This window comes from Mchenga conophoros, linkage group LG17 (genome assembly GCF_057382185.1).
Source record: "Mchenga conophoros isolate Kocher_MC1m ecotype Shallow Benthic linkage group LG17, M_conophoros_male_GT1.1, whole genome shotgun sequence".
In the NCBI taxonomy this organism is placed as follows: Eukaryota; Metazoa; Chordata; class Actinopteri; order Cichliformes; family Cichlidae; genus Mchenga; species Mchenga conophoros.
In genome coordinates, this window is record NC_140542.1 from 5185350 (window position 1) to 5209543 (window position 24194).

General features: G+C 39.7%; 1 protein-coding gene across 1 annotated transcript; it reads left to right on the forward strand.

The window, feature by feature from the left end:
- Positions 1-29: 29 nt before the first annotated feature.
- rbm17 (RNA binding motif protein 17) lies at positions 30-18646 on the forward strand. Its single transcript, XM_085251171.1, has 13 exons — positions 30-152; positions 557-704; positions 2210-2326; positions 3299-3465; positions 3704-3816; positions 4080-4130; positions 6828-6963; positions 7122-7273; positions 9614-9658; positions 13982-14058; positions 14267-14365; positions 14444-14516; positions 18348-18646. The coding sequence occupies exons 2-13, from the start codon at positions 582-584 to the stop codon at positions 18449-18451; spliced, it is 1257 nt and encodes a 418-aa protein (XP_085107297.1). The 5' UTR covers positions 30-152; positions 557-581; the 3' UTR covers positions 18452-18646.
- Positions 18647-24194: the final 5548 nt, after the last annotated feature.

Consider the following 24194-nt stretch of genomic DNA (forward strand, 5'->3'; position numbering starts at 1 on the left):
CCCATTTTAACAACAGGGCATATTTCTGCAGAAATTGCTGGTTTCAAATGAGTCATCCGGGCGCCAGATGGCGCAAGACCGTAAAATCCCGGCAAATGTTGGCTCTTGGTTTTTGTTTTTGCGCTCCGGCTTCCGTTACGAGCAGTGAGGAGGTATATCAAATGTGCTGGTTAGCCTTTTTAAAGAAAAAAAGTAGATTAATATGAACTGACTTGTAATTAATTTTAAATTCTATTTAATAGTGGTAGGTATAGAGACAGTGGAACGAATGTTGGGTCTTTTCTTGACACATTTCATAAGGAGCAGACATTAGCAACACTAGCCTTAGCTTTCGTTAGCTAGCTAACGTTTCCCAGTTTCTCCTGGGAAATTTGCTTCAGTATCAAACGACGAAATCACAAAAGGTTATAGCGGAGATTTGTGATTTAGCTGTTGCACGTTATAACCGATTTAATTTTTTTTTAAATTTTTTGCTTTTCCAAGCAGTGAAGGACTGAATGATGATACCGTAGGCTCGATAAATATTGAGAAGTGAAACGTGTTTGTGTGTCCGAAGGCAACAGGAGCACTGACGGACAGCAATGTCGCTCTATGATGACCTCGGTGTGGGTGCCAGTGACACTAAGACCGAAGGCTGGTCCAAGAACTTCAAGCTGCTACAGTCCCAGCTGAAGGTGAAGAAGGCGGCTCTGACACAGGCCAAGGTGCGTGCAGTACTACACATGTATTATAGTGGGCTGTCATTCAATCAAGCTTAACGTACACTTTTGTTTATAAGATGGTCAGAAATGATGATACTAGTGCTTATGTGTGTACATGTGTACATTTTTATTAGCTTGTAAAAAAAGCTCTTTTTTTATATTGTTAAATATTAATGTAATTTAATTAACAAAATATTTTATATTATTTTACATTTGGTCTGAAAAATGTTATGAATGTTTTGAATTAAATCTGGTCTAGTACATCCCAGTCTTGCCTCATTCTTCCCTTCTATGTAAAACTGAGCGGTTGCCGTCAGCCTTCATTAAGCTGTATGATTTAAACACAGTATCAGACTAAGTTAATAGTTCTGCAGATTTTAATAAAACTTCTGCAGCTTTACAGGACTTTTTAAAAAAAAATAAACAAATGGCCGTGGATGGAGCAGCTACGAAGCTCACTTTTCATCACTTTGGAGTTTGTTGATCAGGTGCTTTGATGAAGGACTCCCACTCACTTTTTCCCAGTAAAGGTTTTAATGTTGATCACAGGAAGCACGCTGATGTTTTGGACACCTGAAACAAGTTTTCTTTCACTCAACCTGAGCTTACCGTCTCGGTAACGGCTCTGCCTTTTTGCTCTTTGCAATCTGTGTATGTGTAAAAAGAATATGGCTCCATCTTAAACCAGCGTCATCATCACTCTTGCCGTTGTGTTATCAGTGCTTTTGTTGAAAACTGGCGGCTGTGTGGACTTAATTTGGTCAAACCTATTATTTACATGCTGCTCCTAAATAAGTTTCTATTGTAGGTTTGTTTTTACATGTAAATGTGGGTGAAATGCTTGCATTTCCATGGTGATAATGGCACGCTACAGAGTCGTATGTTAAACGAAGCATCAAAGCAAAAGATTTGTGTTTAAAAACTTTTTTTAAATTGAAATATTTGATTTACTTGATGAATCATTGCAGCCCTGGGCGACATAGTGGTTATTTGAGTTACAAAATAACCCCTATGAGTAAACCACAAATGAGTATGCCGAAAAGCATCTCTGAATGAACTTGTCTATATACAGCAGTTTTCTTGCCATAATTTGGGCTTGTTTATACAGACTGAGGTTTTTTTCTTTTTAATGCTACTTCCTTTCTGAGTATTGTTGCTGACCATGTCCATCCAATCATGACCACTGTGTGCCCATGTTCTGATGGCTGCTTCCTGCAGATAGCATCCCATGTCACAAAGCTCAGATAATCCCAGACTGGTGTCTTGAATGTGATAATGAGATCCCTGTGCTCGAATGGTCTCTGCAGTCACCAGATTACAATTCAGTAGAGCATGTTTGGGATGTGCAGCCAACATATCCGCAGCAACTGTCTGTCATGCCAGTGTGGAGCAAATGGTTTTCTGTTTGATGTATTTCTACAGTCACTGATCAGAAGAAGAACAAGGTTAATTGGTTGTTTTGTTTATGCTGGTTTTTTTGTTGTTGTTGTTTTTTTTCTTTTCTGTAGACCCAGCGGATGAAGCAGACCACCGTCTTGGCGCCTGTCATTGATCTTAAGAGAGGAAGTTCCAGTGATGAGCGACAGATCACAGACGCTCCTCCACATGTTGCGGCTGGCCTCAAGGTACGGCTCACAGTGTTTGTTATGGATGGGTACTCAAGACCAGTGTTAAACTGTTACTGGGTTGGTCAGTATGGAAATATTGAAAAACACCTGGACAAATTATGCTGTTTGTGCAGCATTACTTGAGTCTTAAATATCTGTTAGACCCGGTCTTTTATAACGACAAAGCTGGTGGTGATCGTGTCTGACGTTGCTGTGTGTTCACATTCTCTCTGATCGTGGCTTGCAGGCTGAATGTTAAAAGCAAAGGCTCACTTTGAGACAGGTTGCATATTTGTAGAGTAACACCAGCAACCTTTGGAAAGCTTTACAAGGATTCTTTTAGTCAATGCTTCCTCGGATATGATGAGATTTGCTGAACTACAAATAAAACTGGTTCCAAATCAAGTCGAGACTGAATGCTGTTTTTAAAATAAATCTGCTGATTTGTTTGATAAGCAGCAGCCACTGCTTCTTTATTGGACACTGGTCAGATACTAAATTCAAGCTTATTCTCAGTTTCTACATGAGACAGGAAGAAACAGATTTACACAGCTGTCGTCATGGTTCAGTGATGAGTGTATGTGGAGCTGCAGTCGCTCCTTTCTGGGTGACAGTGAGGCAGCGCTGCAGTAGAGATGAGCAAGGTGGAATGAAATAAGTTTTATTTCTTTAGTTAAAAACAACTGCTCTTTGCTTTGCAGGTATAAAGATAATTGAAGAATCACATCACCAGTCTAATATGCGTAAACATGTATAAAAACCACATTTCCCCTGCGTTCATCCACCCCTCGTGTGCCATAAATCCAGCTGTCATGTTGTCAACCAGTTCTTTCATGTTGTCTGTATTTTGCTGTTTTTAAATTTTTTTTTTTAAATTTAATTCAGTTGGATCTTTGCCAAAGATGCAGAGGGAGAATATAACAGTGTCCAGTGTAAAAATTGTAAAGGAACTCATTTATCTCACTCATATGTTGCTGGTTCTTGCTTTAGGATGCAGTCCCCAGTGCCTTCTCTGCTAGTGATGTGCTGATCCCCTTAGCAGACGAGTATGACCCCATGTTCCCCAATGACTACGAGAAGGTGGTGAAGCGTCACAGAGAAGAACGGCAGCGACAGAGGGAGCAGGAGCGGCAGAAGGAAATTGAAGAGAGGGAAAAGTATGGCTGTTTTCTTTTGTTTTAAATTCTCCTCAGTAGGCGATGTATTATACAAGCTAAAGATTGACAAACTAGATGAAATAAAATACTTGAAGCTTTCTATTCTTCCACATTTAAAATGATTAAAATAGATTTTTATTTATTAGTTTTCAGGAATTTGGAGGATCTTTACTTTGATTTAGAAATGAACTGAATGAAGCAGACAACTAAATCCTGAATGTGGGCGTTGTGTCTGCAGGAAAAGGAAAGACAGACACGAAAGTGGAGCTCCCAGTGGTTTCTCTCGTTTCCCGGCAGCAGAGGAAGACTCGGATGAGGAGGAGGAGTACGAAAAGGAGAGGAGGAAAAGAAGTGAGTTCTTGAAACACTGAATGATGTTTTGACTCTGATTTGCAAGTAAAATAATCTGTGATCTGATCCTTATCCACATTGTTTAGACATTTAGCGTCTCGTGATTTCAAATCAGTTGACACCCTAGATGGTTTGTGCCCCTCCCAGAGATTACTTGTCTTTGTTTTCTTATCATAAATTGATCACTGAAGTTATTTTGAAAGTAAAACAAAAAGTAAAACCCACTTGCCTGATTGTTTGATCTGTTTTTGTCTCTGTTTCAGGCATGGGTGGAGCAGCCATTGCCCCTCCATCTTCCCTTGTGGACAGAGATGGTAAGTCTGATAAGTCTGAGGTAGAGCTGGGCGATAGAACGATAACGATATGTATCGCGATATAACTTTTACTCGATAGAGAAATTAAGCTATCGCGATAGACCTCGCCGCTCTTGTCCTCAAAAAAAAAAAAAAAAAAAAAAAGGTCAGCCAATCCAAATTAAGTAGCGCAGAGCCGAACCAATCACAGCCGCAGCGTCACGTCGCGTGACTTGTTACGTACAGCACAAGTGCCAAGCCGCACGTGTGTTTGTTTGGGAAGCAGCCAGCGGGTAATGGAGCCAGCGCGTAATGGAGGAAATGAGTGTGCCGACTAGAAAAATCAACCGAGCGTGACCGAAGAGAAAACAGATGATGGTTCCAATGCCGGAGAGATTGTCGAACGGAAGAGCCAAAGAAGGTCCGTAGTGTGAAGGTATTTCGGCTATTTCAAGTCTGACAAAAAACAAGAGTAGCGTGCACTGTAAATTGTGCCGACAGCAAGTCTGGAAATACAATAAACTGGTGCATGCGTCACACTGTGCGCCACGTTATTGTTTCGGTGAAATGAATTTCTACAATACTGTTACTGTTAATTCTACTGTCTGCAGTGTTTAAATGCTTACATATACACACAGTTACTGTCCCTCCACACATACGACTCGGTTCTGCTTCTATGCCCCAGCTTTGTTTACTTTTTCCCACCGAGGCTTCTAGACTTCTGATTGGCCAACATTTCTGCACGGTTAGGAATCTAGCGCCACCTGCTGCTTTGGCATGTTCATAGCAGCGTTTTCCTTCATTTCTGCCTTTATGTGTGGACGGGATTGTTTTTTAAAACGAAAACGGAAAATCTCCGTTTTCAAAAATACCCGTGTACGTGTGGACGTAGCCTCAGTCTCTGACTGGAAGCGCTAATTCGTCATTCGGCTTTTGTCAGACTAAAGTAACTGTTAAAACTGTTTGAAAAGCTCAGCTATACAACAAGGAGAGATTGAGAATTTCCTTTTAGTTCTCAGTTTATTTGATATTGACAAAAGTTAGTCAGTTTTGTCTGTTCTTCTGTAAAACAAACTAAGATTTATTTTTAGAATTAATATTTTGTTTCTAAGTGGAATTGACAATTTAGTCTGTTTCGTTTGTTCTATTTTGAAACTTAAACGCTTTAGCGGCTGTCTTTTGTGTAGTTTGCAATATTTGCCTTTATTTATCTGAAAAAGTCTCATGTTCCTTAAGTACATCTACCCTGTTGAACTTATTATGGGAAATAAATATTTAAATAAAAACAAGCTGCTGATTATTTCACATTTTACTTGTGAGCAACGGCACATTTAAATCTTACAAATATAGTTATTTGGCTTATATCGTGATAGATATCGTTATCGCCTGAAATGAAAAAAACATATCGTGATATGAAAAAATCTCATATCGCCCAGCTCTAGTCTGAGGGGATATTTATCTTAGTAGCAGCATACAACTGGCTCACTGCAGAATAATGAAGAGAAACTGTAGGGGTTTTTTCTCCTGCAGGGTTAGGATTTTTAGGGAAAATGGGGCTTATGAGCTTGAATATTTTTAGTAGAATTTCATTTAAAATATATCTGAATTTTCTTTCTGTGTCATGGACACAGAACGTGACACACAGATTTTGGGATCTTGTGAAAACCGATGGGCTGGTAAAGTCAGGAATGTCAGGTTTGAGCTTTGCTCCACCGTGCAATACCATCTGAGAAGTATCTGATTGGGAGTGGCTTTGTTTTTCAGCATGATAGCACACATTAATAGTGTGTTTACACGCATTGGTAGATAAAGGTATGTTTTTACTGGATAGATAAAGGCACACCTGGATATGCTGGAACACTATCACTCATGAATTGGCCTCCTCAAAGCCTAAACCTCAACCTTATTGAAGCAGTGTGGGATCATCTCGACAGAGAACGGGACACAAGGCAGCCAGTGTGTACTGCCACACTGCATTTTAAGTTTTTTTTAACTTTAACACAGTACAAAAATTTAGCTTTCAGACTTCTGAATGCTCATTTCTTTCTGCTCCTAGAACCATATAATGGCAGTAAGAGTGGATATCATATACTGTAATTCCAAAAGTGCTTCCTCACCCACTCACTCACGGCCAAAGTGGATAAAATCAAGCATGCAGGCATTCAGACTGCTTCTACAAATGTTTGTGGGTGAATGGATTGCTCTCAGGAGCTTAGTGAATTCCAGTGTGGTACTGTGATAGGATAGCAACAAGTCTAGTCATGAAATTTCTTCACTGCTAAATCTTCCACAGTCATCTGTTAGTAGTATTATAACCAAGTAGAAACGATTGAAAATGACAACAACTCAGACATGAAGCAGCAGGTCATGTAAAATCAGAGAGCGGGGTCAGCGGTTGTTAAGTGAATGCCTTTGGCAATATCGTGTATGTTTGTCTCAGGTTACTACAGGGCGGCCTGTCGAGGAAATGGAATGATGGTGGTGTTAAAGTTAAAGGAAGAGGAACTAAAACATGGTTTCAGACAGGATGAATATAGCTGTATTTACCAACCCCCATCTAACTGTGAATCATGCAGCTCCAAATAAAGATGTGGCGCTTCAAATGACCATAATAGGTCACCTTTATATGCCTAAAGTTTACTTTGAATGCATGTTGACATTGCAGTTGAGCCCTTTGTTACTGCATCAGCCATTTTCTGTTTGTGTGTGTGATCTCAGGCTCTTCATTTTCCTATGAAGATGAGGGCCGTCCTGCCAGAGGCTCAAAGGCGGCCATCCCTCCACCTATGTATGAAGACTCAGACCGGCCCCGCTCACCACCCGGACCGACCAGCTCCTTCCTTGCTAACATGGGGTGGGTGCTTATATTACACAACAAGTAGATTTATATAGTTCATTTATTTCTGCTTGAATAAAAAGTACTTCAAGTTAAGTACTACAGTTAATCAGTTGTATATCATGTTTATATGTACTGTATAGCTGAATGTTTCATTAATTCTCCTTCTCCTGCAGAGGCACAGTGGCCCATAAGATTATGCAGAAATATGGCTTCAAAGAAGGCCAGGGCCTCGGGAAGCACGAGCAAGGCCTCAGCACGGCACTGTCCGTGGAAAAGACCAGCAAGAGAGGTGGAAAGATCATCATAGGTGACGCAGCAGAAAAACGTAAGAGCGACCTTTGTGCTTTTTTTTTTTTTTTTTTTTGTCCTTTCCATCTTTAGCTTAGGGCTGGGCGATGCCTTTGTATTTGTTTTGTTTTTAAACGGTACATTAGCAGGTTAGATCAGAGAAGTTGGTTGATCGAGTTATAATTTGATCATTGTGTCACATAAATGTTTGCGCAGTCATATAGATGTTTACGGCTCTCTCCCCTGCCCCCACTCTCTCATTACTTTGAATTCTATGCTCACTCTCACAGTGAAAACCAAAACTAAACTGCACTTAGCTGAACTACTGTCATTATTTTAAACATAAGACTGCCATTTGTTAAAAACGGCATTACGTCTTAACTAAATATACAAATTAAGAAATGTATATTAATTTGTAATCATGTGTCAGACTGTCAGTTTAGGTTTTTATACAAATTCCTGCAAATGTTTCACTCTAAAAGCCTCGTTAAGAAATGAAGCTGGTTAGAAAGCAAAGCAATAAGCTAATGTTTTCTTTCATGATGCTTCAAGAGTTGACTTAGTGAGTCAGTTTACACTTGAACTCACTAAGCATGGGTAAAATTGGCACGTACAAAAAGACCTTGTAGGAAAACACAAATCATCATTTGCAGTCAGGTCATGACTGTATCTGTGTTAATAAAGTTTCTGTGCCACTTGTGTAAATAGGCACATTACAGTTTAGTTGGGTTTTTTGTGTGTGTGTGTTAATGTTCCCATGATGGACCAATCTCTGAGTAAAAACAGAACTAAAACCCTGAAATACTGCAAACCCATCAGCTCACTGTAAAATGATTTCTGCTGCTTGTAATAATCATCCTTACGTGTCTAGTAAGGATTCTTCTCCCTCCATTACTCAATGTTAAGTTCACTGTACCTCTGTATATTATAATGACAGTGTTACCTGAAGCATGCAGCGTGTGGGTCTCAACCCTAAACATGCAGGAGTGAAAAGCCAGAGGTCGGACCCAAAGCTTTGGCTTCGTGCTTGTAGCTTTGTGCCATCCAACCGTGCCAGTTAGGCGCTTGTAAGACTCCTAACAGCATTTACGACAGGCACATGTGTGCCTGGTGTGGCTGTGGGGTCACGGCAGATGGCTGCCCCACCCTGAGCCTGGTTATGCCAGAGGTTTCTTCCTGTTAAAAGGGGAATTTTTCCTTCCCATTGTCACCAAGTGCTTACTAATAGGGGGTCATCTGATTTTTGGGTTTTCTCTGTGTTATTGTCGGGTCTTTTCCTTACAAAAGTCATTTAATTCAAGAGGGCTGCGGCCCACTTAAATACCAGAAAATGCCATGGGCCAAATCTTAAAAGAAAAGTCAAGTTACAAGAGAAAGCAATTCATTTCCTAAAAATTCGGTTTAAAAAAACCAAACAAAACCATAAGCAACACAGGCTTTTTTGCTCTAAATGGCTAAAACGTATTGCAGTCATATGCTAAGTGCTGAGCCACTGTGTGACCCACCTACCACTGGGCCCCAAGTTCCAGTGCAAGAGCAACATTACTCACTACTCTGCCCTAAATAGTCAGAGTAGTGAGTAATATCACAAACTAATCACTTCCTATTACCAGTTTTAATTCCCTTTTTATAGAAATGAATCATTTTATATAAATATGTAACTGTAAATGTTTATAACGTCAAACTGAATTTCTGTGATTGCTGTGGGCCACCTGCAGTACCTTCATAGCCCACTCGGGGTCCCCAGCCAAACCTTGAGTATCACTGCCTTACAATATCAAGCTGCTTGAAGTGACTGTTGATGTGATTTGGCGCCATATAATTTAAAATAAATAAATAAATATATAGGTCTCCATCAATTTTACAGTTTTGGTTTATTGGCTTCTGTTTATAAAATACTCTTTTATGACCCCTTTAAACTAGGTTAGCTCAACTGGATTTTAAATTTTGTTTTATTTTTTTATTTCTTCACATTGTGCTCCAGTAGCACGTTACTCTCAGCCTACCCCTCAAGATCCACATCGCCCAGCCCTACCGCTCGTGTTCTGATGTTTATGCCCCACCCCGCCTTTCTGTGTTCCTTTTCACCCTGTCTGCTTTAACGTGATTTTCTGTATCTGTCAGCTGCATCAAAAGCTGCTTTTATTGTCTCAAGCCTGTCCTGGTCTGTGTGAGCATGTGGATTATTTAGCCGTCCACTGTTTTCACATACTTTTGTTTTGGGTGTGACCACAGCAAGATTCCATTTCAATATCAGTTAGATGTTTTACAGTGACCTTTACATGCATGTCTTTTCATTTTTTGTGTGCGTGTTTCTGTGTGTGTGTGTGTGTGTGTGTGTGTGTGTGTGTGTGTGTGCGCGCGCGTGTGTGAGCAGCAGGCTCCAGCCAATCAGGTGCCACTGAGACTTCAGGCTCTGCAGGTTGGCCTCCACTCCCATTTTCTCCCTTTCATATTGCAGAATGTGCCACACGGATCATCTTTAAAGTTTGTGTTTGCATGACTTTTATATACATGCATACTGTCACACAGTTACTCTATGCGCGTGTCACAGATTCATTGTATTAGCATGAATCTCTGCATCCATGTTCTCTACGCAGCATATTTGTGTTAAAACAGCTGTCAGCTTGGACACATCCAGTTATTGATACCTTCGTACCTTCCTGACTTATCACATATGGTAACTGGGGGTATTATAAGCTTGTAAAGTAGATGAGGATTATTTCAAAGCTAACTTACTTTATTGGAACCTTGCATAACCACATTTAATATAGACGTGTGGACTTTGACCTACAAAGAAAGAAGGCTGCTAGTGCTTCCACTGCTAACATTGATCATATTAAGTTGGTGTTCTCTTACTTCAAGAGTAGATGATTAGTTTAATGGTTAAATTTCTGTTTAATTAGGACATTTGCACTTTGGGACACCTACATTCTTCCATAGCTTATTGATGTGAGTTTGTTGCCACATTTGACACCAGGCAGTAGCTAAAAGTGCGCTAAATGGAGATAAAGTGTGTATCTGTTCTCAAGGGTAATACTGCACACTAGGGCTGCACAATTAATTGTTAGAAAATCGCGATCTCAATTCATACATATGTGCGATCTCATTTCCAAATGACAACGATTAAAAAAAGAAAAAAAAAAGATGACCGCATTTTGATCCGGGACATAATCTGCATGAAAACAAATGACAAGGGCGGAGCCTTATACCACGTGATACAGAAGCCAGCAGGCAGGGAAAAAAACAACGGAGAGCACGTGAGAGATGATGAAGCTGTAAAGGCCAAGAAAGTGACAGGAGAAAATCCGTCCCGGTCAACCACCCAAACATCAATAACGGGAACCTTATACCGCGCTTCCCCATACCCGTCGAATTCCCGCAGGCACAAAGAAATTACGGAGGCTATCACTTATCACCTGGCTAAATATATGGTTCCCATCAACACTGAGCAAAACAAGGGATTTAGACAAACCCTAGACAAACGCTACACTGTGCCGTCCCGCAACTATTTTTCAAATGTTGCACTACCTGCTGTATACACACAGTGTCGAGCAACGGTGGAGACGGAATTACAAGCAGTACAACATTTTGCGGCAAAGACAAAATGTGAGACATTTATGGTTTTTATGTTCAGTCTCAACTGTTACGAAGTTGATGTGCACTTAATAAATGCAATAAATATTTATATTGGAAAAGAAAATCATGAGAGAATCGTGATCTCAATTCTAAGCAAAAAAAATCGTGATTCTCATTATATGCAAAATCGTGCAGCCCTACTGCACACAGCTGTATCCATTTTGTCTGGCTCACTTTTATCAGCAGGAGTTTTGTTTGCACTCTGTCTATGACCCTGTTCACAGCTCACTTAGCTCCACTCAGTGTTTCACATGTAGAGACTGCCCTCTGGTGGCGTCATTATGCAGTGCACTATAATATGACAACCTCGATACAGCATCAACAGTATATAACACCAAATCTCTGTCTGTTTGTTTGCTTACAAACTCGATCTGATAATCAGGAGTTGAGTAACCCAAACTTGGCTCATATCTTAGTCCCCTGAAGCTTCTTGTCTGTATCAGATAATGGGAATATTATTATGTTGCCTGGCAGACACCTACCAGTGGGCAAAAAGTGATTGAGTTTGTGCACCTGTAACAGCTTCAGAAGGATCTTATTATTTTAATTTAATGACATTAGTATCTAATTTATCATATCTTGAATATTCATATTTCCATGTACATCTGAAGTCAAGTTTAAATGGCCTGCATTTGTTTACTGTATTTAGGGTCTATATCAAAACTTTAATGTTGGATAAATAACTGTATAATTGTACTTTTATGCTAAGGGCTTTCAAGCCATGTGAATTCCTCCAGCCTACTAAAGCACTTTCTTTCCAGCTTGTTATTTTTGCCAGGTGCTACTGTAGGTAAACCATAAGGCTAATGTAAATAAGCCAATGTCATAAAAAATTAAGTTATAAAATCCTCTTTTACTATATCGTCTTCCATACCAGTTTTTCATTATTCACGTAATCTGCGGTAGACACTGTCTGGATACTAAGTGTTGTAGTAGATTCCACAGCTGGTTGACTTAAAAATCATATATGCATGGCAATACATCATGCTGTTTATAAACGTACTATGAGTCCCCTAATTATCTTCTATTTATCAATTTGGCCTCGATCACCTTTTTGTAACTTTTGTAAATGCGATTCGATCAAACAATACTGTAGTCTTGGTATGTACTGCAATCTGCAACACAAATGCTCTGCTGTGCTACAATGCTGTGATGCCGCCCAGGCTGAAGCTGCAACCCGGCCTCAATATGAAAATGAATTTTAACCTCCTAGGACCTGGCGTCCACATATGTGGACATCACTTTTTGGGTTATTTAGACCAAAATACTCAATTTTGCTCTACAAGGGCCTGATATCCACTTACAAGGACATTATACTGCTACTGTTCTATCAAAATTTTAAACGAATATCCTCATATGTGGCTCTTATTTTTCTTAAAGACAAAAATCTGGTAAAAAAAAGATCTGGTAATTCTTTGTTTTTACGTTCATTGGGCCCCAATATGCCCAAATATCAAAGAGAAATTAAAATGCATGCCGTGGAAGGGTTCAAGTCTTAGGAGGTTAAGTCTTTCCTGCTTTGAATTTGGTCTGTGCTTCTTATAGCAGGGTGCAGAGTTTTGCCTGTACAGCATGCTCTTTGCTGCCAATGCGAACAAGCTTCAAGTCTCCCTTATTTTCCCCTCTCAACAGCTTTTCATCAAATGTTTGGCTTCTGTGCAGTTTTCGCTCTTTGACCTGTTCTCCTAACCCCTGGACAATCATTTATGACAAGTCAAATCTGCAATGTATTCCATTATGACTTAACCCAGTAAAGCCTGCACATTCACATAATTGCCTTAAAATTCCCGCCTTTTTTTCTTTTTTTAAAAATTGGAGCATTTATGGAAAATTCTGACAAATTAACAAAAAAAACCCCAATTAACATCAATTCGTATACATGAGGGTTTTTTTTTGTTTGTTTTGTTGTTGTTTTTTTGCAATTTATTGCTTATAGCTATATATATATATATATATATATATATATATATATATATATATATATATATATATATATATATATATATATATATATATATATATATATATATATATATATATATATGAGAGAGAGAGAGAGAATGAGAATTAAAGCGTAGAGCAAAAGAAAAATACAAGTGTGTCACGTTATAACGTGAAAGGTTTATTGTTCTAACAAGATACTTTTCACGTTTGAACAACATAATATCACGTTATTACAATATACATAATTATCACGTTCGTATAATATTGATATTGTACGAACGTGATATTATGTTGTTCAAACGTGAAAAGTATATTGTTAGAACAATAAACCTTTCACGTTATAACGTGACACACTTGTATTTTTCTTTTGCCTGGGTGGCAGCTCTACGCTTCCGTAGACTCCTCCCTGGCATTAAACATGTCAGTGTTTCTGTTTAACCACTAGAGGGCACAATTGGATATCGCTCCATCCATGTTTACCTTATCTGTATGGCTGTTGAATAACTTGAGCTTTGTTATCAGCGTTGTTTATTGTCCAGTTAAATGACTGTCAAATAAGAACATAGCTACTCTGATAGTCTCTCATATTCTCAAATGTGCTAGCAGCTTAAGCACACCCTTTACCCCTTATTATTATTAATTTGTAATATCAATACTTTTGTCAGATCGTCATTTAGATTTCCGAAATGTGGAAAAATAGTGTGGAAATTGCATTTTTTTTTCTTTTTTGTTTGTTTGTTTTTTTAGTTGTTTAACTTAATATCTAAACGGAAAAATATAAAGATGAGCAGGAAAACTTCAGCTCTGTTTTGTTTTATACATTTCAGTATTTGAGTGAGACTGGCAACTTGGCCACTTTCCAGAAATCTTAACAGTTTTATTACTTGAATGACCCAGAACGACCCAGAGTGGCTTCTCAGCAGCACAGTAAAAGCCAACTGGATGTCAGACGAAGCAGATATCAGACCAGCTGACGCAAAACAAACTGCTGAATTGTTTCATTTATCATCTGTGTTGAATCAAGCTCCCAAATTTTGAACAGTCCCGCACAAATCCACTTATCGTCCGACACCTTCTGTTGCTCCATCCAGCATACCTGCTGCCTGTAAATATTCTGATGATAAGGAAAAAATTACGATCACCTCTGTTTTCTTCCAATCAGCTGACTCCTCCAAGAAGTCTGACGCGAACCCGCTCACTGAGATCCTGAAAAACCCGACCAAGGTGGTCCTGCTGAGGGTACGTGTATCCCTGTGTGCTGTTAAATTCCCCCTTTCTAGGTTTGGCTACTATAGCATTAGAAAAATGATCAGTGGGTTATAAGTGGCACATGTTATTATTTCAACACAGAACACTGGGGTGATGGAAAGACTGCAGTTTTAATATGAGATTATGACTAGTCTGATGTCCCGTGCAGCTTGGTTACATGTGTCGTTTCCCTTCGTAGAACATGGTGGGGCGAGGAGAGGTGGACGAGGACTTGGAGGGAGAGACGAAAGAGGAATGCGAGAAATACGGCAAAGTAGTTAAATGTGTCATTTTTGAGGTGAGATGAAGTGATTTATAAAACTCGATTTACGTAAAGTCATCAAAACAGAAGCGTGAAGATTCTTTCCGCTGTCAGATTGCAGAGGTGCCAGATGATGAAGCCGTCAGAATATTTCTGGAGTTTGAGAGGGTGGAGTCGGCCATCAAAGGTCAGTATTCACTTCTTTTAAGCGCCATCCCTGGAATAGGCCTCAACTCATGAGATATCGGGCATTTGCATCAGACCATGTTGCCTTCAAGCGTCACAGGAGTTTGAGGAACTTCCTCGCTGTGCACTTGTTCATAATGAAAGTGGTTGCCTCAGACATTTCCATTCTCATTTAAACAATGGTTTTCAGTCTGCATATGTAGGCGACTGTTTCCTAAATTACTTCATGTAACAGCATCGCACTTTTCCTTTTTCTTTCTCTTTTTTTTGGGGGGGAGGAATCATTGCATAACTGCTCTAATAATGTGGGTGAAAATGTGTCCCATTCTAAATGAGTTGGCCCAGATCGGAAACAAGGTGAGACTCCCATTCCCTGCGGTGTTACATCATTTGTGACCCAGGCGTCTCCCTGTGGCACCGGCAGAACCGCGCTTATATCACAGCTCTCAGAAAGCAGGGCAGGTTCTCAAAGAACGACACTAAAACCTGCCATAAAGAATCAAATTAAAAGTCTCACACTAAGTGATCCGTTTCTGCAGGTGATGACGAAGCATCCGGAAAGTGAAGTCTGAGGGCATGTTCTCGCACTCACAGGCCGGAGGTGATTGTTGTATTTAGTGTCCGTCACGGTAGCTGTAAATAATATGCTGGAACCCAGTTAAACCTGATTTTCTTCTGATTTTTATCTCCCCTCCAAGGTTGCATCTTTGTGCACCTCTGGTCATCATGTGCAACTAAGACTTGAATCCACCAATTGAGACATCAAGCGTGTTGCCAATCTGACTGCAATCTGTCTACATTTGATTTAAACAGACCAAACAGCGCGGTTGTGAAACACCCTTTGATGGCTCCCTTTAAGCCCTGTTCTGATCTTGACCGCTCTCTCTGATTTTTATCGCTCATCTTGAATGTGCACAAAAAGCAAACGCCAACTTCCCCGTTAAAGCGATCGATGCTGTCTTCAGTGTTGAGACAGGGTGAGCGTGACAGTGACTCAAAAGTAGTAAGAAGCAGTTTTGGGTGACAGGATTCCCAGGTCAGACGGTCGGCTAAAGCCTCTCAAATACTGAAACATACTGTATTCTGCTAGAACACTACTAATCAACATGCAGAGTTGTTGCTGTTAGGTTTTTTTTGTGTTTTGTTTTTTAAGCAGTGGCAACACAACAGTACATCACAGTAGTGTTCACGCTTGAAGGAATGCAATACTACCCAAGAAGATAAGTTTGAAGTTAAATTTTCCCGGCTATTCTTTGAAAGGTTTAATGGCTACATAGAAACCAGCTAAATAATCCTGTCGGTTCTCTTCACTGCTGACGTGAGTATGAGGTGATGGAAAGGTTACAGAGCCTGGCGATTGCACATTGTCCTCAAACAGAAAGTTGTTCATTACCTTCATTAGATTACAGATAGTAAATGACAATAGTTAAAGGAACAGTTTGTCATTTTTCTGAGAAGTTGTAAAGATTTATAATGATGAATTTAGATCTGTTGTTGGACATTTAGCACTTTCTGCTTGGCATTTACCGAAACAGCACAGTGACAGTATTGCACATGAGAGGTGGAAACTCAGATTTTTGCAATTGGCCCTGTTGCATAGGCGTTACTCGGAGTTCCTTTCTCAGGGCACAAAATTTAGTGAGGGGAATATTTAAGTTTTGCTATGCATAAGATGTATATCTAATAACAGTTTTTTTTCACATTGGTTATTGCTTTGTAGAGGAGACATCGCAGTAAGTTAAGGGTGCGCTTATTAATTTCAGATGAGGATGTGGTTAAAAATGGATGGATTACAAAGCCACCTAATTCTAAATTTGTTTAGTGAACTCCGAAATGACCTGGAAACTAAAAGAGTCACGCAGTGCCAGCGGCAGCAAAACTTATTGCAATTCTTCAATTCTCGGTTTCTGGTTCCTGTAAACTGCGGCTTCTGTGGCTATTTCACAGCCTGCACGGAGGGTCAAAGCGAAACAGCTGACGAATGGCAAGAACAGGGAGGATGACTATGTTGAATTTGGACCCTGTCCTTAGTATATTCAGGCCTTGGATATGGATGTTGGTCTGATGCATTTATGTTAATAAATCTTTATTAAGGAAAAAATGTCTCTTAAGTTTTTTTTTTTAAGTTTTATTACACTGAAATTAAAGCATTTTGATTTCAGGGTCATAAAAGGTGCACATGGTTTTCACCATGATCTCGTGATCCTCTAACACATGACTGTTTTTTTTGTTTTTTTTTGTCATGGGTTACACAAATTCAGCTGCATGCACTTTGGCAATAGGTGTTTTTCTGTCTCTTTCTCAGCGTAGAACCGTTATGGTGGTACTGTCAACATCGAAGCAATTACTAAAGCCTGTTTCCATTCTAACGAGCTCATGACTGCCACTGTAGGCCTACACTGAACGTACACATGTACAACTGATTTATATTGATATGCTTGTCCTGTTAGTAAATTACCCACAGCTCTTGGCAGATTGTGCGAGTCACATTGAAATGAACAGAGTGCGCCTGCGTTTAGAAAACAGCACAACTTTTGTAAATCATCCGCACCCATAACATAAAATAATTGCTCTCTAACCCTTGTGAAGAAAGCACGTTTAAAAAATGATCTGAATTCATCTTTGAAAAGATGCACAATTGTACACTAACCATCTGTTTCCATACGAATCAAGATGTTCCCCTTAGCTGCTGTAGTCATAACACATGTTGTTTTGTGCATATGCACATGCTTTATGGCTGTCTACCAACTGAAGTGATCTCCGGCGTCCTTCAAGATCCATTATCATGCTTGGGACACACATGCCTCAGTGACTAATGCTGAATCCTGTCCTCTCTCACACAGTCGGATAAGACGCGTCCTTTTTAAAGGATCATTACCTCAGTGGTTCATCTTTAGGAGACGGTCCTGGGAAATGACCCTGACATAAAATTTCCTATTTTCCTAGAATGCAGACGTACGAGAGCCAAAAAAAGTTTTCTTTTTTTTCTCTTCTTGAGTGTTGTTTGCTGGGAACTACCAGCATGAGCCGGCTGTTTTTCATAAACAGTGTAATAATTTATTTTTTACAAAGGAGAGATGAACTGATCTTTGGAGGTCACAGAGAATAAATCTACCATAAAACATATTGAGACAATAGTGACTTTGTTTTAGTTTGTTGTGTTTTGTTCTTCCTGTGCGTAAGTGATACAACATTCTCATGTTAGTAGGGATCTGCTTCAAAGAAACACAAGGTTTCCAGATTTGTGCCAGATGCTCCACAGCATCGGTGTTCTGATGTCTTTGATGGGCCTGTTTTGATCAGTGTTTTTAATTGAAGGCCACATGCTTACCCAGTAAATATCAGAATAGGGTGCAGCCTCAACTGTACAACTTTTTAACAGCCATATTGTTAAAAAAAAACAAAACAGCATGCAGCTGAGTTGTTGGGTATCTATACTGATGTGGACTGGGTAAAATGTTTGGAGTGAAAAGATGCCACGTTTGTTTCATGGAGATGGAAAAAGATCAACATTTGTATGTGAAAATGAAGGAGGTTGGTCCATTGGGCTGAAATTTCATTGCAGCAACTCAAAATGGTACTCGGTAAGCCCCACATGCATGTATGCATTACTGATATCACAACATGCTCCTAATGAGATCATGGGTGTCCTTGGGGGATTTCCTCCTAGCTCGGAAGCATCAATGAGTTCCTGGATGATGCAAGGTGCAACCTGCCAGTGTCAGGTGGACTGAAACATAATGTCCCAAAATGTGGTGGATTTTGTTCTTTTTGCATATGACTCTACTTTGTTTTCCCAGGTTCTGACATTAATTGTTCCTCTCTTTTGCAGCTGTTGTGGATCTGAACGGACGATATTTCGGTGGGCGAGTTGTCAAGGCCTGCTTCTACAATCTAGACAAGTTTCGGGTTTTGGACCTCGGCGAGCAGGTTTGAATTCACCCTGGGAAACTACAAGAACCACCACACAAGGAGCTCACATCATCTCCCCACATGTACATAAACCTTTTTTATATTTCCTGAACAGCAGTCTGTGTAGTGATACATGTCTGTAGTATATTGGCTTGTTTGTCCTGTGTTTAAAAAAACAAAAAACCTTTTATGTAAAAAGAATAAAGGATATAAACAACATTGAGTTGATGGTTTTGTCATTTTTACATAGAAAATTTTCTGTTTCTGGTTTTAGATCTTCATTAGTTAAGACAACAAAGCTCATTCTTCATGTTGACTGTCGTTGTGTTCTTAAGTGTCAAAATATGAACACTAATATAACGAGAGGTTAAACTCTAGAAACCCACTCCAATCATATGTTGTATCTCCAGGAAGCCTACTTTCCTTGTCTGAAGTTTGTCTGACATAACGCAGGTTCCTTGCTAGTGTTAACACATCCCCAGGCAGAGACTGTCTTGATTTAGCCTTGCCAGATTATAGGAAGGGGACTGGGACAGTGAACGCAACCCCAGCCTCATTCAGAACTTATGTAAGTGCGCCAGAAGGGCCCTGGAGGTTCCCGTGAAAAACGTCAGGAAGGATCCCACTGGAGAAGGTTTAAATCAGATCAGGGAAACGGGTTGGACAGAGAAACAGAAACAAGAAGCGAGACCCATTTAAAAGATTTAATCATTCCATTCATTTAGGGTTGCAGTGGTCAAAGGTTGAAGTGATGGGAGTTAATGGGTAAAAGCTGAGGAATAAAATCAAATGTTTGATCGACTGCTCTTGTTGATCATTTTGATTATGAAATAAGCCCAGCTAAGAGAGCATTAAATTAAACAACAAAATGTAAGTTGATTATTCAGTGTTTTACTGAGCGTGTGCAGTGTGTTTGTGTCAGAGTGCAAGCCAGGAGCAGGGCTTGATGTTGAGCGCGTGTCCTGAGCATGCACAGCAGAGTGCTGTTTGGTCTATGAAACTAACGAATGTGTCAACAGTGCAACTTGAGGGGGGGTGGCCACGATGTTTGCTCACAGTAGTTCCCGTAGTGGAGCGCACACTCGCACACCATGTACTGAGCTTGAATATTTATTGCACTGGCCTCAGTTTGATTCCACCATAGGCCACTTGCTGTAAGTTGTCTCTTTCCTGTCAGCCACTCCAGTGTAAATGACGTAAAGCACCTTGCATGTGAATCATATCCCACGTGTGGTATGCTCCCCAACAACTATCGGGTCGCCTCCTGCAGCATTCTCAGGCTGATCTTCAACAGTGTTGTGCAGCACTTGTCAGGAAGTTACCCCGAGTACATTACTATTTACATGTTGGCTGCTGGTGGCATAATTCGAAAGAACTGTTTATGCTTTCGTAGTTATCCTGATGACAACTTGTGTCCAAGATATTACTCCAGATTCTGATCTTTAAATCAACAAGGTGACAAAAATGAATTTTCCACAGCCACTTGCATATCAAATGCATGCTAATTGAAGACCACTGCTCTGCTCTTACTTCAAAGGGTCATCTTTCTCTTGATCTCTACTCTCCTTGTTTATCTTCTATTGGGCCTTGATGGAAGCCCTCAGTTCATCCACTGTAGGAATCAAACAGTTTGAACTCTTCTCCCTTTAAGCCAGCTTTCGTCTGATTGGCTGCCCCTTGCAAACACAAGAGCACTTGAGTGGGACTTCTGTGCTCACAGGCAGAGCTCAACATCTATGGCCAGGTCCAAAACTACAACTAATTCCCTTGTTAACGACATGCCTTCAAAGATACTGGGAACATCTACTTTGACTTTGGAGGTTAAAATCCGGTATGTGTCTTTCACATTAGAGACAGTTAAGCAAGGTTTCTGAATAGTTTTTAAACTAAACTAAATCATGTCATAATAAATTGTTTGTTCATTGAAGACTGGTTCCAGGTGACTTCCATAGCTTTACAGAATAGCCCGCAGAGAGGTCATTACAATCCTGACCTTACACCGTGTGTTAGGGGGCACAGTTTGATGGCATAATCCAGAAATGTAATACATTTAGCCTGTAGTGATGTAGTGATGATGTCCTAGTGAGGTGGCTGTTACATTTTTTCCACACAAGTTGTATTTCGGAATATTAAAGAAAGGTTAGTACTGTCCAAAGATACTGAGCCAACCCTCGTTTCTTTATATGTTGCAAGGAAAATGCGAAACTGTACATACAAAAAAAAGAGTACAATCGCAGTTCACAATTGTGAAACCTGGCCCCACCTTATCATGTGAATTCATAAGGTGGGGCCAGGTTTCACAATGAGCTCACCCGAAACCCTGGCTGATTGGGACCCGCACCCATTTTCACACCTTGGCTCAGGCGATTAGAGGATCATCAGGGGGTCCTTTTGTCCCTCTGTGGATGACAGTGATACTCCCACTGGGTTTAAATCTGGGACTCCCCACCATTTGACCTTAGAACTGAAGAAGCTTCTCGGATGAGAGGTGAAACGTCTTCAAGCAACTTAAAGAAGTCCAGACGCTTTTCTTTGCAAGCTCCTTTGACTATGATGACCTGGATGACTGAGAACCTTCACAGACATGTCCCTTAGTTAGGCTCCCGTGACCTCAAATGATGGACTGATCACCTCTCCTCCCCTTCATTCCATGCATTCCCACACACACACACACACACACACACACACACACATCAACAAGCTAAGTGTTTATTGTTATATTGTTGCTCATTTCCTTTGTCTCCCTGGTCCTCTCTCACCTTTCTGTCTGTGTGTTCTTCACATTAAAGAGGGAGTTTTTTCCTCCCAACTGAGTGCTTACTTAGGGGCAAATTGAATGCACAAAGCGAAGTACTGCAAATGATCCAGTCATTACTTTTAAATACATGTCTGTAAATTTTATCAGTATGACTCCTCAAAAAGCTCAACACTACATGTTTACTTTCGAGACTGTGATTATTTTCTTAAACGTTTAACTGTAATCACTTTGTCCTTCTGTTCATCAGTTCAAGATGAGATTAGTCCTCCGTGTAAAACTTGATAACAAAGCAGAAATCCCTTTGTGTGTAGAAAGATGTCAGTCAAATAAAAGACTTAATCAAGAGTTTCCCTTCAAAATAATGCTTTAATTACCAGATGCCTATACAGTCTTAGCCCCATTTGGATTAACAGCTATTTTTATGGGAGCTCATTCCAAGACAGACAAGCAGTTTACTCTCCTGAGACAAAATACAGTCTGCATCACTGTCACTGTTCCTGCATATTATATGAAGCAACAGCAGTCTTAAATATATATATTTATGGTTTTGCTCAGTCATCAGCAGTTTTCTTATCTCAACACTTTTTTGCTCATTTCCAACTCTTTATTGCTGACCATTTTTACCATATGCTATTCCCCTGCTAATTCGCCCCTTAATTCATGTTTTAAGCTAGCTTTCGTCCGATTGGCTAGCTCATGCAAACAAAACATTTAATAAACAGCAGGTGGGTGGGGCTTCTATGCTTATCCACTTGTTAGGTGATGACATATCAGCCCAGTTTCCAGGTCCAAGCTTCTATTGCAATAATTGAGGTTGTCATCTTTTTAGGATGTTTGTGTCTTGTTTAATTGGATAGCAACCAGCCTCATTCTTGGTCTCTTCAGCGTTTTATTTGCACACCAGCAAATTAGGAAATCTTTAAAATCTCATGGTGTACACTGCAGCCCATGGGCACTTCAGAAGATTTCAGGATCTTACTTAGGATCAGGACTTTTTCATATCAAGTAATCAAAATCATGCGGCAACATATAACGACTAACCTTGTGATGTGGATGGATTATGTCAGATGCTTTCCTGGCTGAAGTTTAGTTCTGCTTTATGATGATATGATAGAAAGTTATAGCAGAGCTGTGCATTTTACAATTTTTAGAAATTCTTCAATCGGAACATAGTGTGTCATCTTTAGGTGGGAACTAACTTGCTAATTTCCTGCTAACATCTAACTGCTAAACTTTATAAATGCTTTATTCAGAAATCCTTGGAAGTTAAACTTTATTGTAACACCTTAGAGAAAAGGAAATTGTGAAACAATAATCAGAGTAATAATTCTCAATGTAAAAATGTGAAGACTGATTATCTCAGTACCTACAGTATATAATATAAAAAGATTTTGAGAATCTGGAGAAATCTGTGCACAAGGGACGAATGAAGGAATAAATTAATAGAGGATGTTTGTGAACTTTGGGCCCTCACTTACAGAAATCAGTGTCTGTGAACATAGTTTTCTGTTCCATCCATGAATTCAGGTTAATGCTCTATCATGCAAAGAAGAACCCATATGTAAATACGATCCAGATGCCAGCATATTCTCTTGGATGAAGCTAATTTAAAATGGACTGAGGAAAGTGTAAAACTCTTCTCTGGTTTAATTTACATTTGGAAAACATGGATGCCAGAGAGGAGGCATTGTCATTGGTGCTCAGTACACCAATAACAATGGCTTGTTATTGGTGCTCAGTACAAAAACCTGCTTCTCTTGAAGGTATGGCAATGCATCATTGCCTGACCAACTGGCAGCTTGCGCAACTGGAAAGGAACCATCAATGCTGAAAGGTATATGCAGGTTTTAGAGCAACATATGCTCCCATACAGATGGCATATTTTTCAGAAAAGGCTTTGCATATTTGCACACAATGCTAAACTGCACCCTACGGCTGTTACAACAGCATGACTTGGTAGTAGAAGACTGGGTGTTGAACTGGCCCGTCTGAAGTCCACACCTTCCACCTATTGAAACTATTTGGTGCATCATGAAATTGAAAATATAAACCAGTTCAAAGTGCAACAATATTTTTCTTAAAATTGTGGACCTCTACAGTTTAATCGAATAACTTTATTTATGTTCTGTTGTGAATAAAATTTGAAGGTTTATGGGATTTGCAAATCATTGTATTCCATTTTTATTCACATTTTACATCATCCCTATGTTTTCAGAATATGGGTTGTAGATATGGAGCATTTATATTGTTTAGATCACAGGGATTACTTAACTACTTAAGTAATCCCTTACTTAATTACTTATTATTTAGAAATGAGATCAGCACTAATCAGACCATAGTTAGAACAGTATACATATTTAATAAGACATAAAATAAGAAAAAGCACTGTCAGCCCCTTTAATTAGGACTAATGTGGCTGTGACCAAAAAAAAGAAAAAGAAAACAAAAACCCTCCAGTGTTACAGTTGGTGGAAGGAGTGTGATAATATTATTATCTAAAATTCCAGAACTGTGTCAGTGCTTCTACAAACATTTATATGTGTCCTGCTTTCTTTTTCTGGGGAAAATATGTTTTTTTTTTTCACAGTCATTCCAGCTGAACCCTTTCACTTCAGACTCCGAACATATCTCAACCCTCCAGGTAAAGTTCACAACCTGACCTTGTTTAACTCTTAATCAGCTTGGGGGTTGGAGGGGGGGAAGTGTGCGTGGTATGAATATTTACAATGGATGTAAATTCCACAACTATTGTGCCCACTGTTTGTCCAAGAGGAAAGAGTTTGTCACTCTGATTCATTCTGTAAACAGGACACGATGTAGAGAATCATGGTTGGTTTGGGGAAAAGGTTGAAAGGAGGTCAGAAGGAGTCCCAACTTAGGCAATGAAGAAGTTTCAGATTGTCCCATATTTTTTTGATGTCACTATGTGGCACTTTTTTTTTTTTTTTAGAAAGATCTCACACACGTCAATACATTTTTAAAAAGCCATTATAAAGTCAGTAATGGGAT

Excerpts from the sequence above, each read along its gene's own strand:
- rbm17 (XM_085251171.1), top strand. The coding sequence starts at position 582 with ATGTCGCTCTATGATGACCTCGGTGTGGGTGCCAGTGACACTAAGACC. Across the intron at positions 705-2,209 it reads CGGCTCTGACACAGGCCAAG|ACCCAGCGGATGAAGCAGAC; the intron begins GTGCGTGCAGTA and ends TCTTTTCTGTAG. Across the intron at positions 3,466-3,703 it reads GAAATTGAAGAGAGGGAAAA|GAAAAGGAAAGACAGACACG; the intron begins GTATGGCTGTTT and ends TTGTGTCTGCAG.